The sequence below is a fragment of the Pezoporus flaviventris genome, unplaced genomic scaffold (genome assembly GCF_033815535.1).
Source record: "Pezoporus flaviventris isolate CSIRO_AGI_PZ_B2104156 unplaced genomic scaffold, CSIRO_AGI_Pfla_v1 ptg000064l, whole genome shotgun sequence".
NCBI lineage: Eukaryota > Metazoa > Chordata > Aves > Psittaciformes > Psittacidae > Pezoporus > Pezoporus flaviventris.
This window is the reverse complement of record NW_026892612.1, coordinates 571074-588672: the sequence shown is the minus strand read 5'-3', so window position 1 is coordinate 588672 and position 17599 is coordinate 571074. Positions and strand designations below refer to the sequence as shown.

At 39.0% G+C, this 17599-nt stretch overlaps 1 protein-coding gene across 2 annotated transcripts in view; it reads right to left on the bottom strand.

Moving 5' to 3' along the window:
* SMC5 (structural maintenance of chromosomes 5) overlaps positions 1-17599 on the bottom strand; it is a 47205-nt gene that overhangs the window by 26722 nt on the left and 2884 nt on the right. For both annotated transcript variants that reach the window (XM_061470792.1, XM_061470793.1), the window contains exons 4-11: positions 16785-16837; positions 15268-15430; positions 14058-14192; positions 12840-12980; positions 5454-5615; positions 3688-3759; positions 2503-2758; positions 1235-1389 (exon numbers count right to left, since the gene is read on the bottom strand). In XM_061470792.1, coding sequence (XP_061326776.1) covers positions 1235-1389; positions 2503-2758; positions 3688-3759; positions 5454-5615; positions 12840-12980; positions 14058-14192; positions 15268-15430; positions 16785-16837 — 1137 coding nt within the window. The remainder of the gene's footprint in view (positions 1-1234; positions 1390-2502; positions 2759-3687; positions 3760-5453; positions 5616-12839; positions 12981-14057; positions 14193-15267; positions 15431-16784; positions 16838-17599) is intronic.

The following is a 17599-nucleotide window of genomic DNA, read 5'->3' as shown; positions in this document are numbered from 1 at the left end:
TTCCCTTTCATTTGGACATAGTCAACATCACCAAATACAACTACAGAATTATGAAGTCCTAAAAAGACAGATTCACAGATGGATTATCTTTGAATTCTTAATAAATAAATTTAAAAAATTCCACTTTTAAGATGAAGTTTTTCATATCTGAATTAAATGTTACAATTCCTTAGTATCTCTCTCTAGTAATTAGACATTATGTCACTATACATGACAGAGGCAAAATTACACAGAACTACACAATTTAATACGCTGAAGTTAATCAAAGTCTATGTACACTTTACTAGCAATTTTAAAGCTACAGTTTGTATGTACCTGAGACCAACTTACAACATCTCAAACAAAAGTTGGGCATTAGTGGATGAGACAGAGGTTAATGAGGCCTTAAAGTAAAAGCAAAGGCAGACTAACAAGGCATTTGTAAAATTAATTCAATGTGGTCTTCCAGGAAGAACTGGAAGTTCTGGTAATAACAGGAAATATTTGGCATTTTATAATCAAGAAAAGTAATCTGGAATAGTTCTAGCACATGCACAAAGTATAAGAATTGGCATAAAAATATTCAACATTCAATTTAATTTAAATTGTAGCAATATACTCTTAAAATTGCAATTCTGAGGAAGAGGAGGAGTGTGCTGGAGTTTCTCACCCTCTTCACATTGCCTGGAGGGCCACTGCAAGTGGCTGAGATAATGGTGGAAGAATGCACTAGAAAGCCAACAGCCTCTCTGAAAATTTAGCCATGCTATTCCCAGCTACTACAGCATCTCTTGAACCAAAACACAAAACTAGCAATAGGTCACATATTTCTGTGTTCATAGCTGGGTGTACAAAGCAAACCACAAACACACCTGAGAATCACAGTGACACATTGTAACCATTGCCGAGAAGGTTGTGCTATAGCAGGAGATATTAAAATGTAAGTACTCCTGCTTCATTTAAGCAGTACATAAGAATTACTTAAGTCTAAATGACTGGATGCACCTTAGTGGAAATCTGCAATAGGCACCTTAATAAAGGACTGCTCCTTAGGGAGGGAGGAACTCAATGTTGAGTATTACTACCTATGTAATTGAAATTACAAATAGTTTGCCATGCTAATGTATCCAGCATGTAATCAGCAGCTCGCTTCAAGATGTGTCTTGAAAGTCTTGAAGTCATTCTTGAACTCTTGCGAGGCATAAAAAACCTAAATATTAACTGGTTAGAGTGATATGCAAATAAAGTTTCTTACTTCAAGCATCATGGGTTCACAAACTCTTTTTTGAAACTTGTCTTTATTCTCTCTTAGCCACATAAGAGCAGAATGCGTGTCTCTGAATTTCCCTTTAAGATTCTCTTCCTTCATATTCATTACATTATTAAGTTGTCCAAGGCGATCAATTATTCCTGTAATTTAAGGCAGTTTCTTGAGTCCACAGCAAGCACACTTTCTAACAAGCATTTTCCAGTGTTTACTGACTCTGTTACTCCAGCAGTAAGCTGGTTAGGGGAGCCTAAGAATTCAGAGTTTCTTTTCCCAATCAAGTTTTTGTTTATTCTAAAGAAATCTTAAGAATTATTTAAAGCTTAAAATCTAAAATATAATGAAGACTTACCTGAAAGATAATGAAATGTGTAGCACACTAAAAATGCATGAATTCAGTCCTAAAAATATCAAAAACTTGTTCTAGCTTTATATTTAAAACCAGAAACGCCTCAAGACTAAAGAGGGAGAGTGACTAGCAACATGAAGTCTCTGAATGTTATTTGATACTTGCAGAGAACACGATGTGTGACAACAGAACACTTGAGAAAACATTTGCTATTCAGAAGAAACACATATTGGATACTTTCTGTGCTTCTCAAAATATGTCTCCTTCCCTTGGTGACTTGGTCTCTCAGTGCCTCAGCTTCTGCTTGGATTCTATGACATTAAGTGCCATACACATCAGTATGTGCAAATGTACTATACTCACCAAGAATACATATACACCGCCTACCTGCAAGGCTACAATTTTTAAGTTTTATTTCTTAGAAAGAACTGATTGCAAATCCTAGGCTAGTATAAAGCAATTTGCTACAATTAAAGTCAGTTCAAGTTAATATAGAAAGGATAAAAGCGGCATCAGTAGCTACTAGAATGCCAGACAGACAATTTTAAAACACTGCATCTTCAAAGCAAATTGCCCTTTTTGCTTCAGGTTTGGGATAAATACGTTTTTTTGTACTAACCACACACACCTTCACTTAATAACAAAAAAAAGATCAAACTGGCAAAGCAGTATCCAGAAGAAATAATGTTCAGAAGGGTAGTTTTAAGGTCAATTGCCACAATTGCCATCCTCTTACTCTATTTTGAAAGCAGTTTCTGTTACTTTTAGTAAAATTGATAACAGACAAGAGGACAGCTGTACTTTAGGTAAATGCCCCAAATTATTTCACTACAGCAAGACAAGTAGACTCTGTACAGTCACAAAAAACAAACAAAAACCAAACAAACAAAAATTCCAAATAACTTACTCTTCTTTTCCCTCTCTTGGTTCATTTTATCTGCTGTTAGATCGGTGATATCACTATCAATAACTGCCCTTTCTTCTTGTAACTTTTTCAGGTCATTATTAATTGCATCAGTTTGTGGCTGAAGATCCTCACAGCCTGCCATTGTATTGAGCTCATTCTTCCACTCCTCTATCATCTTGTGAGTGTTCTGTATTTTCTTCTTTCTGTCCATTTCTTCATCCTTTTTCATTCTCAGACATTGATGAATTTCTTCAATCTAAGAATTTTGAGTTATTTCCAACATTACAGGAGTTTGGTATACAAACCTGTGACAAATAACTGTCGTGGTTTAAGGTATCTGTCATATCTGTGCGACTGGTATTAAAATCTAATGTAGCCATGCACTAAAACTGTTAAGAGTATATTATAGTTCTAATAGCCCCTGACAGTTGAAGAACTGGCAGGATTTCTTATGAGCACTTAAGCAAAAAACAGTCAAGCCTTTAAAGTAATTTTTGAATTTCTCATATTTTTACAAAAGCAGAAGTTTTAAGCTCAAGATCTTGCTTAACATGCTTGAAAGCTAAAGACTGCATAAAATTTATAGCACAAATACAGTGTGCAGCATGACTCTGCACATGTACACATTTAATTTATACATTTTTTTGACCGAGCGCTCGGAAGTGCTGTAACTGTTTCAGAACATACCTTTGCATTTTCTTTTTCAAAAATGCTGAAATGCTGGACTTATACACTTAACAGTAGCAATAACCCCAGCCTCTTAGAACATCTGGAAACATGTTTAATACTGAGTACAATACTGTACTGTAAGGGCTGTAGGTTTTCAAAGAAACCTACATATATATGTATATATATAAATACATAATATTCATACACACACTGTCTGTCCTAAGTTTGTGGCATCAAGGCAACTCATTTTATGTAGTATACACCTGTCCCTTACCTATTTGATTAACAGCTGTTTTAAAGATTGTGTACTGGAGGGAGTGAAGCGTGCAAGCACTTGCAGCCTGTTCAGAGGGATTTCCCACTCCGTTAACAGAAGAGCTGACAAACTCCTCACATATCTGTGTTTTATTGCAGAGTTCAAGAAGTAACATTCCATCTGAATGCAGCTATACCTAGTACTGAATTAATACATTAGTAAAGAAACACCAAAAAAGTAAAAAATATAAAGGCTCTTACTTGTTTATCTTTCAGGTCCAAAGCATCTTGTTTCTGTTTACATTTTTGAGAAATGTCTTTGATTTCAGCAGCCTGCATACGATGAGATATTTAAATTAGATAGTCATAGATTCAATTATATTTGTAAAATGCAGTCATATTTTACAGGACATTCTGCATATGCATAACTAAGCATTTATTCCACATTTTATTGACAAAGTCATACTTTCCTGTTTCCTCTTATTCTTACTTGCACCTATAACATGACGAACTGAATAACGGCTTATGAACTGTTCACAGCCATTTAACTACAGATCTGCAAATTCAGGCATGACAGATACTTAAAGTCTGCTAACCTAACCTCCATGGAGTAAAATAACTCCATTCTCAATTTTAATAAAAATGATACATTTAGATCATAACACTTACAAAATGTTCTTTTGCCAAAACCAGCTTTACCAGGAAAGAGCAGAGCAAGAAAGGCACAAATTCTTAGGCACAGGACAGCCAAAACAACTTGTCAAACCATACTAGTTCTGAAATGCCTTGTGCTAAAGGTATATCCTATGCTGCAAAGCCTGACAGCTTGTTGGCTCACACCTAGGCACCCATGTCTCTACTCTGTCTTTATCCTTCTCAGCTTCTACAGAGTTGTAGAATAATAAAGGTCAGAAAGGACTTCTGAGCATCACCCAGTCCCATCCCTTGCTCAAAGCGGTCTTCTGTCAGGTTGCCTACACACTTGTACAGCTGAGTCCTGAACACAGTGGAATTGTACTATGATTTCTCTATGAACTTAACTCCTCTTTCCCTGATCCCTCAAGGCTGAAAACAGTGCAAGCATAATACTGGAATGCTGCAAAAGAATGGAAGGACTGTAAGCAAATGCCAGTGCAGACACGGAAATAAACACACACAGCACTCTTGCTGGAAGAAATGTCTTTCTACAAACTGAGTCATACTGAAAGTGCTAAGATGCATCAAGAATTAAAAATGTGGAACTTTTTCCTCCCATAGCCTCAAAGATGCACAAAAAATTAAGACCCTCACTACAGCTATTTGCATGAAGGCAACATGGAACAATAGATCTTGATCTTGCAGCTGAATGCTATGCAGTACCGATTCTGTGCTGCTCTCTCCAAAGACCTTGGGCAGGCATTCTGAAGAGAAAGCTTTTTCTCAGGAAACTGGTGCAAAATATTCAGAAAACAATCCTGAAAGCCCTCAAAATGAGGACACTTGTAAGGAAGTGTTTTAAATTAAATTTTTAAATAATCATTATATTCTCAATTATATTTAGCTATACCACCCTTACAGAACAATTAACAACTGTAATAGTCTTCATGGTTTTCAAGTTACAACCACAATACACTGCTTTATACTGTCAAGTACTGTTAAAAGAATTGCACCACAGAGTCCACTCTGTCCAAATGCCATTAAAGAAGTAACGGCCACAAGCTGTGCCAGCGGAGGTTTAGGCTGGATATTAGGAAAGAGTTCTTCACTGAAATGGTGGTCAGGCACTGGAACAGGCTTCCTAGACAAGTGGTGGAATCACCATCCTGGGAAGTGTTCAAAATTCATGAAAATGAGGCCCTTAGTGACATGGTTTAGAGATGGCCTTGGCAGTCCTGGGGTAACAGTTTGACTCAATCTGAAAGGTCTGTTTCAACCTAGTTGATTCTGTAATTATGTCACAATAAAGAGGTTATAGCTTTACAGTTTAAAAACTGAACACAGAGCACATGAAATATTACATATGTTAACTGAGGACTTAAAATACCTACCTTATGTCTTATTTTCATATCCAGACTCTTAAAAGATTCTTCAGTTTCTTGGATTTTTTTTGTCAGTGGGGACTGCTGTTCTTTTAGATTCTTCAGCTCCTCCTTGGCTTGTTCTCGCATTTGTTTCACTACCTCATGCTGCTCACGAACATTTTCATATTCCTTGCAAGAGTTGAAAGTAAAACAATTACATACTTTTGTCCTCTGTTCCACTGCTTCATACTGCTAAACATTTTATTTAATTGTACACAAGTTTTATATGAAAAATCTCATTCAGAAGCTACTGTTACTAGTCTTATGACTAGGGAATGTAGGGATCATTCAGTCCCTAGTAAAAGAACACACACATTTAATCGTTTTTCAGTAATACGCAATTCAAGTAGGAGAAGAAATGACCGATTTGTCTGCTTTACCTTGTCTCTAAATCCGTCCGGGACTGCGTGGAAAAAGTAATTCCTTAGCCTCTTCTGCCTATAGTTTGAGCACTAGTTTAGGCAGAAGTCCTCAAGCTAAGGAGCAAATAACCATAGAAAACTCCAGGAAAAAGAAAAGGAAGGGGCTGGACAGATCTATCAGCGCCAGTAACAGATGTCAAACTGAGGTAAACCAAGGAGACAAATGGAGTGGAACATAACTTCAGGAAACAAAACTAAAACTCCACCATACACCATAAATACCAGAGAAGTCACTATCTAGTGAGTTTAACTGGAGATGCATTCCTAAGAACCTCCACTTCAAGGCAGGGTGAATTCGGGGAAAAAAAAGTAGTTTAGGCTGAAGGAGTCATTTGTCATGATTTTTTTTTCATGTCATGATCTCTGGAAGAAGAAATTAAAAACAAAACAAACAAAGAAGCAACCAACTGACAAAAAAAAAACACTAAAAAAATAAATCAAACAAAAAAAAGAAAAGAATACGACACTCAATGACCATTAAGCATTTATGAGAAAAAAAAAAAAGATACTCAGAGGACCAGAGGGAGGAGAAGCAGGCACATGAATGTAGCGGTACAGAGGAAGGGAAGGCTGTCGGATTTGGCAAAGCACTAGAGAAAGCCCCTAGTTTAGAGCATATGTCTTGATTATTCCAAGCTTTGGAGCATTGAAAAGATAATAAATAAAGATAGCATGCCAGCTCTATCTATCTGTGACAGCTAACTTTGCTTTTTCTGCTACCATTTTTTCCCAGTTAGTTATTTAATGACCCTGCTTGTAAACACACACAATTAATTGCAAATAAATGAACTTGGGCTATTAAACCCAAATTCTTTCTGCAGAGTTTCTTTGGCGTAAAAATACTAAAGTATTTGAAATAAGCTGCTGTAATTCCGTCATGTGGAGTACACTCAGTAGCCACCATTACAAAGCTAGAGGCAAAGCAATTATACTTCCATTTAGCTGATAGAATAAGCTAAAAATTTAGCTCTGCTCTAAATAAGGTATTACACTTCAAGGTCAAATCAAATGCACCCACATACAATTACACCGCATTTCTTCAGATATAAACTACACACAGGTTTCTTTAGAAATTGAAGTGACATGGTTTTAATTCAGCAAATCCATTTAACACTTTAAAAAAAACTGACTTTCACCAGACTTCTGTATTTTTATATCATTGATGCTTGTAATTATGCACTTAGCTAAAGAGCTGCAAAACCTCCATAGGATTTCAGCCCTCCATATAGATATTTGCACCTCGGCTATGTAACAAAGCTTCTCAATTGTGAACAGAACAGGAGGAAAAGAAGAATGGACACAGCTTGGTTTCAGAACTACATGTGCCCAGGGCATTTACAGCAGGCAGAACAGCACCTCCTGCTGCCATACTACCTTTAAACAATATACCTTATGGTATAAAGTACTACCTTAAACTTAAGCTTGGAAGGAAAAGAAACACCTTTTCTTTAAGGACCTACAAGGCCTATCTATGCTAGAAAAACTGCAGCTCCTTAAATTTGTTCACCAACTGTAGATGACACTATCATCTGATGGAAGCCCCATTACAGTACACAAAAAAGCATAAAACGTCCCTTAACTCCTTGAGCCCAAATATTTAACATTGAACCCCTAGGGTCCAATTTACGGAATTTAAAGCAGATGCTGAGAAACCTACTAGATATATATAAAATTGTGTATAAGTCTTCATATACAGAAGCAGGTGAACTGACTATAAAAGTACTCCTTAGGTGAAGGATAGTAGTCTTCAGAATAAAACCATAGTTCTACAGTGGTCAAATAGTAAAATAAGTGCAGCACTAGGCTTCCTCTTTTCCACTATGACCCAAGATACAACCTAATGCAATATTTCAGCTGACTGGTATTCAAGCTGCCTCTTCTCGATTTCGTAACATAGTGTAGTGTTTATGCATCTGTCTCCTGGCTGATTCGGAGGCCCACCCAGCTATTCTGTTTTGTTACAGAGGCAATTCTAAACACCTATGCAAGCCTGGTGTACAAGTATAAACCAACCTTACAGGGAGGATAAAGAAGAGGGAAGATCCACAGTAAGAAGAATTAACTTTTGTGGTACTCTCAACTCTAGTGAATCCAATTTTAAGACATAAAAACCCCTTTTTTCTTAGGATCAAACAGTTTAGGTCAGATGAAAAAGAAATATCCCGTTCTAAAAGAATGCATTTACTTAGAGAGCTTGGTATTTTGCAATACAGGTGAACTCCAAGTGATTCATCAGAAGGATTTGACAAACACAAAAGAGCAACAATTCTGTACACTGAAGATCACAATGGAATGCAAATTTTTGTTGCAGCCTGTAGCTCAAATATCTTCTTTCTAGTAAAACAATTATCTTGATGACCCTTGATTTGAACTGTAAATTACCCACAGGCAAGTGACTTCTGGTAAACAATCTGGTACACACTACTGATTCTGTACTACAAATTTGATCTTCACATAGGTGTCAAAGCATACTTGTTTTGACATTTTTGTCAGAACACTATTGTTTCTAGAGATTCAGTGGCCAGAAAGTTGAATTTCTCCTAATTGAGTGCAACCATCAAAAGCATTTAATATACATCAGCAAACTGTCCAGAAGACAGCTATGAAAGAGTAAGGTGTGAAGAAGTCTGTCTAAATTTGCTTAAGAAACATGTAATTAACAGCACTGTTCTCAAACTTACCGAAGGCAGTTTAACTGAGAGCAGAGTTCACCCCCACCAGTTTCAGATGACCAGTCAGAGTTGTCTATCTGCAAGTATCTTACACTAGAGATCAGTATCAGCCTACATTAAATATACAAGACTTGTATCTCTCCTAGTAAAATAACACTCTCTTGTTAACTAAGCCAGGCTAATGCACGTGTAGTAGGAAAAACCCACATCATTCAGGAAGTGTGGAAGTCCAACCCTAAAGACACAGAGTGCACAGCCCACCTTCTTAGCACCTACCAACATTCACCTATTCCTACTGCTGCTCCTACATCCCTTGGTCATTACCACAGAGGCTTGAAAACAGGGAAGGTACAACCCCCTGAATCCTGCTTTTCAAGATACAAGGGACAAAGTTTTTTTGTACACTCATGTGAGACTTCACTTATGTGCAAAACTTCAACAAGATAACTTACAAAAGTTTTCTGCATTCTGGAAGAAGCAAGTGGAACCACCTAGGCATGGCACTTCAATTAAGCCAGTTGTGTCTGCAAGGAGGATAAGGAATACTGCTCTTGGCCCATACTGCTGGCTCTCCTAAATGGCCAAACGGGCAGTAAGTACTTAAGTTACGTCTTAGGCAACTTCTTAAAGTCTATCTACTGGTGCTGCTAGGAAAAAGCGGCGGGTCGTAGTAGTAGGGGACTCTACACTGAAAGGGACAGGGGCAAGGATCAGGGATGTGGCAGAGAGGCTGCCTGCTCTAGTAAGTCCCACGGACTATTACCCACTTCTGGAGATAGATGTGGGTGCTAGGAATATAGATAGTAGTAGCCTGGGGAACATAAAGAAGGACTACAGAGTCCTGGGGGAGGTGGTTAGGGGCTCTGGAGCTCAGGTGGTCTTTTCATCAATTCTCCAGGGTACAGGGGAGGACCTAAAAAAAGCTAGGAGAATTAGCCAGGTTAATAACTGGTTAAAAGGGTGGTGTCATAGTCAGGGGTTTGGGTGTCTTGAACACAGGACCCAGGCTTGTAGGCCAGGCCTAGCGGGGGCTCGTGGAGCTGGTCTGATAAAGAAGGGAAAGAGCAGTTTTGGTAGGAGGCTTGACAGACTGGTCAAGGAGGCTTTAAACTGGATGTGTTGGGGGAGGGGGGCATCATTCCATCCCAACACACCCAGTCAGTTGCCAGAACCTATAATAAATGCTTGGAGCAATGTAGAGATATCCCAGCCTCTCCAGCCAATGAGACAGCTTCAGCTGGAGCTCTGCTCAGATGCCTCTATACAAATGCCCGTAGCATGGGGAACAAACAAGAAGAATTAGAGATGTGTGCACGTCTATGGGGTATGATATAATAGGCATCACAGAAACATGGTGAGATGGCTCCTATGACTGGGGTGTTGGAATGGAAGGTTACAGGCTCTTTAGAAAAGACAGGCCTGGCAGTCGGGGAGGGGGAGTTGCCGTTTATGTTAGGGATAGGCTGGAGAGTATGGAACTCTGTCTGGGGACAGGTGAGCAGTCAACAGAGAGTTTGTGGGTCAGAGTTAAAGGGAATATAGCTATGGGAGACATTACTGTGGGGATCTGTTACAGACAACCTGATCAAGGAGAACCTGCGGATGAAGCACTCCATAGACAGATAGGAAAAGCCTCATGCTCGCAGGCCCTTGTTCTCAACCCTGAAATCTGTTGGAAGGATGGTATGGCCCAGCACAAGCAATCCAGGAGGTTCCTCGATTGTGTAGAGGACAACTTCCTTCTGCAAGTAATAGAGGAGATAACAAGGAGAGGTGCCATGCTTGACCTTGTGCTCACCAACAGGGAAGGTCTCGTTGGAAATGTGACACTCCAGCGCAGCCTTGGATGCAGCGATCACGAGATGCTCAAATTTGAGATCCTCAGGACAGTGAGAAGAGCGTGCAGCAAGCTCACTGCCCTGGACTTCAAAAGAGCAGATTTTGGCCTCTTCAGGAACCTGCTTAGTAAGGTTCCATGGGATACAGCCCTAGAGGGCAGAGGGGCCCAAGACTGCTGGTTGATATTCAAGGATCACCTTGAATGCTGCAAGCTCAGGAGTGTTGCAGCCCAACCAGAAGGAAGTGCAGCAGGAAGGCCAGGAGACCTCCTTGGATGGATAAGGAGCTCCTGAGGAAAATTCAATTGAAAAAAAGAGGCTTATAATAAGTGGAAGCAAGGACAGGTGGCATGGAAAGAGTACAGGGATGTTGTCTGAGAAGCTAGGGACAAGGTTAGGAAAGCTAAGGCCCAGTTACAATTAAACTTAGCTAGAGGCATTAAAGATAACAGGAAGGGATTCTACAGGTACATAGCAAATAAAAAACAGACTAGGGAGAATGTAAGCCCCCTCAGGAAGCCCTCGGGAGAAGTAGCTACACAGGATTTGGAAAAGGCTGAGGCTCTGAATGACTTCTTTGCCTTGGTCTTCACTGGCAAAGGCTCTGACCAAAGCAAAGTCTTGGAAGGCAGATGCAGGGACTGTGAGAATGAAGACCTTGGGCCCACTGTAGGAGAGGATCTGGTTCCAGACCATCTTAAAAATCTGGATGTGCACAAGTCCATGGGTCCTGATGAGATCCACGGGTCCTGAAGGAGCTGGCAAATGAAGTTGCAAAGTCACTGGCCATCATATTTGAGAAATCATGGCAGTCAGGTGAAGTTCCCGATGACTGGAAAAAGGGAAATATAACCCCCATTTTCAAGAAGGTGAAAATGGATGACCCAGGGACCTACAGACCAGTCAATCTCACCTCTGTGCCTGGCAAAATCTTGGAGCAGCTTCTCCTGGATGGCATGCTAAGGCACATGAAAAACAACAAGGTGCCTGGTGACAGCCAGCATGGCTTCACTAAGGGGAAATCCTGCCTCACCAATTTGGTGGCCTTCTATGATGGGGCTACAGAACTGATGGACAGGGGTAGGAGTTGATGTCATCTACCTGGACTTGTGTAAAGCGTTCGACACTGTCCCACACGACATCCTTGTCTCTAAATTGGAGAGACATCAATTCGATAGGTGAACCACTGTGTGGATAAAGAACTGGCTGGATGGCCGCACACAGAGCTGTGGTCAATGGCTCAATGTCCAGCTGGAGACCAGTAATGAGCGGTGACCCTGAGGGACTGGTGTTGGGACCGGTCTTGTTTAACATCTTTGTTGCTGACATGGACAGTGGGATTGAGTGCGCCCTCAGCAATTTTGCCGATGACACCAAGCTGCGTAGTTCGGTTGATACACTGGAGGGAAGGAATGCCATCCAGAGGGACCTTGACATGCTTGTGAGGGGGAATGATGTCAGCCTCATGAAGTTTAACCATGACAAGGGCAAGGTCCTACACCTGGGTTGGAGCAAACCCAGGCACAGCTACAGGTTGGGCAGAGAAGAGATTCAGTGCAGCCCTGCAGAAAAGGACTTGGGGGTGTTGGTTGATGAGAAAATGAACATGAGCAGGCAGTGTGCGCTTGCAGCCCAGAAAGCCAACCGTATCCTGGGCTGCATCAAAAGGAGTGTGACCAGCAGGTCGAAGGAGGTGATCCTGCGCCTCTACTCTGCTCTCGTGAGACCTCACTTGGAGTATTGTGTGCAGTTCTGGTGTCCTCAACATAAAAAGGACATTGAACTAATGGAACAAGTCCAGAGGAGGGCCACAAGGATGATCAGGGACTGGAGCACCTCCCGTATGAAGACAGGCTGAGAAAGCTGGGGCTGTTCAGCCTGGAGAAGAGAAGGCTGCGTGGAGACCTCATAGCAGCCTTCCAGTATCTGAAGGGGGCCTATAGGGATGCTGGAGAGGGACTCTTCATTAGAGACTGTAGTGACAGGACAAGGGGTAACGGGTTAAAACTTAAACAGAGGAAGTTTAGGTTGGATATAAGAAGGAAATTCTTTCCCATTAGGGTGGTGAGGCACTGGAATAGGTTGCTCAGGGAGGCTGTGAATGCTCCATATCCCTGGCAGTGTTCAAGGCCAGGCTGGACGAGCCCTTGGGTGATATGATTTAGCGTAAGGTGTCCCTGCCCATGGCAGGGGGGTTCGAACTACATGATCTTAAAGTCCTTTCCAACCCTAACGATTCTATGATTCTATGTAAGCAAATAATAAAAGTTAGGCTAAGAACAGTATTTCAAGACTTGACCTATTTGCACCAAGCAATTGTAATGATGTTCAAATTTCCAATATTGCAGTATTAGGAAAAACGGTTTTTATAAGAAAACTTCTGAAAAGAAAAGAAAACAAAACAAAAAAACAACAACTTACCACCCAAGGCCTTTTCCTCTCAAGCATCTCAATTAAGTCTAGATGGCGTTTGCGCTCATGGTATCTCTCAACATCTTGCTTGTATCGTTCAACCCTCTGTTTCATCTTCTCCAAAGAGTTAGCTTTGTCTCTGCACAAGTTCTGTAAGAATGTATGTTTTCATGTTTTAAAACATGTACTTTGTGAAAACACTTTTCAGAAATAGTCTACACCTCACATGTATATTAAAGCAAAAATTTAACAATAGAGAGAACATTTTTGTAAATCAGTAATCAGAGGGGAACAACCCAACTAGGAACAGTTGCCCAGCTTTTGCAAGTGTATTTAGCACATAGTTTCTGTGAAAACAAATCTAATTTGAACAGAAATTTTAAGTTGAAGTTTGTTTTTAATTTTCTCAGGAAGTTACTCCCTACAGCCTCCATTAATCTACTAGTTTCTAAAGCATCATAAGTGTTTTTGATATATATAAGTAGCAAAAAGGCTTGTGAAAGATCTTGCAGAAATTTGTACAGAAACATTAAGGTCGTTATGAGAATGTGTATGTAAAGTGCAAATGCATGCGTGGACACTAGCACAAGAAAAAACAGCAAAACAAAGGATTACAAGAATGGCCTGTATGGCTAACAACAGACACCATTCCCAGCAGTAACTGCATGGAACACATAAATTCTGCAAAGACCATTAAGCCTGCACTCGGTTAAGATCACAGTACAAGTTACTGTCAGGGAAAGAGCCTGCATCCTAACACCAGGATGGCAACAAGGTTGCAGCTCACTGCATTCCTTCTCCCTTATCCTCTTTATCTGTTAATAATCCAAACTAGGAAAAACAGGTAACAATTTTGTCTGTAATTTACGGAAGTTGAAGTTAGCAAGATTAAAGCAAAGGATCACAGTATAAGAACTGGTGATTCTGAAAAGCCATAAAAGATCTGTCCAGAAAAGCTGTTGTCAGTCAAGAATCACAGAGAAGTGATCAGTACTTGATAACAGGCATCCCTTGTCATCTGTGTCCAGACCACTTGCACACATATGTCTTCATGCTTATGAGCATGTGAGTGTTGGAGTGAATGAATTAAAAAGATGAGCATGATTTGATAAAATAAGCTTTCCACAGACTTTGTAAATAAGGACTACCTTCTAATTCTGTAAGACATCCTGTTACAATTTATGATGCTAACTTTCCTAGTCATTGCTCTCTAATATACATGTTTACCTCTAGTTCTCTTTCTTTTTCTCTGAAGTTTTTCAGTTCACAGTGAAATTGGTACATTTCTGGAGGGCCAATGGATTTTTCAGTGGCTTCAAGCAACTCAACCTTACTCAGTTTTGCAAATTCTCCAACTCTGTCCTAAAAAAAAAAACCACAAACAAAAAACAAAACCCACAAAAAAAACAGTAGCAAAAAATACAGTACTAGTTAAGACAGTGCAATACAATAATACTGGATTTAAATATTTCAGTTTACTTATGAAAATAACCTCACTTATACCTCTGCACCAGACAGCTCTGACATAGGATGATCCTCTCATAGACTAGCAACCAAAACCTCCTCAACATTAGTAAGAGTTTTTGGAGCTGTTCTGGAATGATTCAAGCTTGAACCTTAGCTACACCGGCTCTTTGGCAGCTTTTGAGGGTAGCTGTGGAGAACACGGGTTAGCTCATTATTTTTGAATTGGCTATCATTCTTCTGAACAAGACAATCTAGTACAGACAATTAAAGGTTTTATTCAACTGTATTTTTAAAATTGGTTCTCAGGCTCCACCTTCCCACTATGAATGCTATGATTAACATAAAAGTTAAACCATAAAGAAGTTAACATTAAGGCTGGAAGCCAAGGGTACCAGGAAGCTTTGCTACGGCCTCTGTTGCAGCTATAGAGTTATCTAGTAGAACTACCTCCTGTTTTATGGAGAAAGACATTCAGACAACTCTTCCACTTCAGAATCCAAGCCTGAGGAACTGACTGGAGATAATGAGAGAAAAGTGCAAGCAGGGATTGACTGGGAAAGTCAGGGATGCAGGACTATAGGAACCATGAAGGTAAAGGTACAAGAGAGTGCTAGACCTCAAGACATCTTAAAAATTTCCTTACAGATCAGCTACTTAAGAATATCCCTAGAGCAGCACAGACAGGACAGAGAGATACCACAGTCAGTGCTGACACTCAAACACTAACATGGGAAACATCAGCAGTTTTCCTTTCACTGTCAACAACAGTTACAAAACCTGCTCAACTAGTGAGCCTTAAAGGTCACATACTTCTCCTTTCTTTCACCATCACACCAGTATGTCTACCTCATCACTTCCATTCTTTGTGCTGTCCCATAAAATTGCTGAAGTGCTACAAAACCTAAGAAGCACCAAAACCTTCTCAAAACACAGCGCTCCATTTGCACCATCTTTCAGAAGTCATTCATACCTGAGGAAGAAACTGGCACAAATTGTCCACCTGGATGTTTAAGGCTGCAATCTGCTCTTCTACTGTTTTCAGGGTTGTTGGCTTTCTGTTGATAAACCATGCTGATGCATTGTTCACCACATGAATCTCTCGTGTGATGACGATATTTTCAGGTGTCTTAGACCTGATTAATAAAAAGGAGTGCTTACACTTTTGAGAATACACAAAAGTTACTGTCAAAGCATGTCAGACTTACAGTATTAAAACTTTTAGATAGCTAAATATTTAATATAAGTTAACTGGACAATAGCAGCAGATTCACACTTTGTGCCTTGGAAAATGTCTAGTTCTTCAGTGGTAAACTAATCTCACACACAAAACATCAAGAGCATCTGCACATCTTAACTCAGAGGAAGTTATTTATATAAATTACATACTCCTGCTGAAAGTACAAGCCACTGTTACAGATGTGCATAGTTTATGTAAGAGTGTACTTTTTTCTATGCGATGAAGTTCTAAAATTGGGATGCAGGAGGTGCATATTGAAGCTAGACATTTACATATTAGTGCACAGAACTATATCAACAGCCTCCATTTGAGAATAAAAGTAGTATCATACAGTGAAAAATACTAATTTGTTTTCATTTTCTGCTTTTCAAGAACAGCAAGCATGCATCAATTGTACACTTAATTCTCTAGCTCAATAGTTACCTTCAAAAATTGTCTGGTTAAGATACATCAATAACAAATGAGCAGTGAGACAGTCAACTCTTGAGAATTTTGACCGCTATTTTGATTTAGAAATCGTCTAGTACCTGTTCAATCAGCATATTGTTAAAAACGGAGGATAAGGGCTTGTAACAGTTTGGCAGCCATGTACCTTAGGAGACTTAAGGACAGCAGTCAAAGTAGAAGTAATTCAACAACTTCCAGTGTTTGCAATAAGTACCACAGGGATATGAGCCTGCTTCTTGAAGACTCTATGATTATTTCCTCATAAGTGCTTACTACCTTATTTTAATATTCCAGACTTCCTTCAAAAGACCATACTCATTTCTTTTATCAAATTAAGGAATTTTTCTCTTATTTCAGTTGTGATGTTTTCAGTAAGAATGAAGAGGAGTCCCACATACCAGCAGTTGCAGTATACGAAAGGCAGAACATTTGTTTTTAAAATTTAGACTTTGTTTTTTTCCTCTTCAAACATAATTTCTAACCACTACATCATCTGAATCATCTGAACATTAAATGTAAGCAAAAGCTAAACACACCACATATATTCATCTTTAGAGATATATTCTTTGTACATCAAGACATGGTAAAATGCTTTAGAAAGTGAAATTAAGACCAGTCACCACTGCTTGTTTACTGTTCAACAATTATTTAACCCTAAAATACTGAAGTCTGCATAAAAAAGTAAATCACGGACATAAAGACAGACCTCTGAACATCAGGTTCTTTTTCACAACTTTTTGAATGCCTATGTGAGGAAATAATCTCATTAAAAATACATGAGGAAATACAGTTTTACTACTTACAGTTCAATTTCTACTACACCTTTCAAGCATCCCTGCTTTACAAAGAGACCAACCTACAAAGTTAATTACAGAAGTAATTATTGCAAAGTAACTATATTACAAAGTAATCTCTTACAAAAATACATATTTGAATCACTGAGTTGCTGTTGTAGGATATTTTATTGAAAATTTACAAATAAAATCTTCCTCAAAGGTTTACAATTTCTGATCTATTTCAACCTCTAAAACTGAACCAATTGTAATCAACAGATCCACGGAGAAGAAGAAGTTCTTATGAATTCAAGGATCAAAGAAATACAAATGAAAGAAATTGCCAAACATCCGCATTAAGAGAACTGCCCATTCTAATAGTTTAAAAATATGTAAATATGACAATAAAAATGCCAGTACACAGTGCTGCCACGCAGTGAATATCCATATCTACATTTGCTCAAAACTACGCTGTAACCAAAATATGCAGAGATATTTAGGTACCCAGATTTGGTGCTCCAAAGATCTACTGAAATATATTATATCCAACCAGAACAGCCAAGAAAGCAAGAAACAAAACTTATAAAATTGACAAATAAAAGCTTCCTACTGTAAAGTCAACACATGATCTCTTGGGAGAAAAAAAAAAATATAAAATTTAAAATAATAGTAGGACAACTCAAAACAATCCAACTTCCATTTAAATCAAAGATCAGCAGCTTCGTGATTTCAGATAAACTCTAAGACAAGTTAAGAATACGTTATTTCTACAGATTCTATTTACTTGGAAATTTAAGTTAGACTTTTTCTTTTTTTTTTAATTATTTCTCCTTTAGTTAGTATTT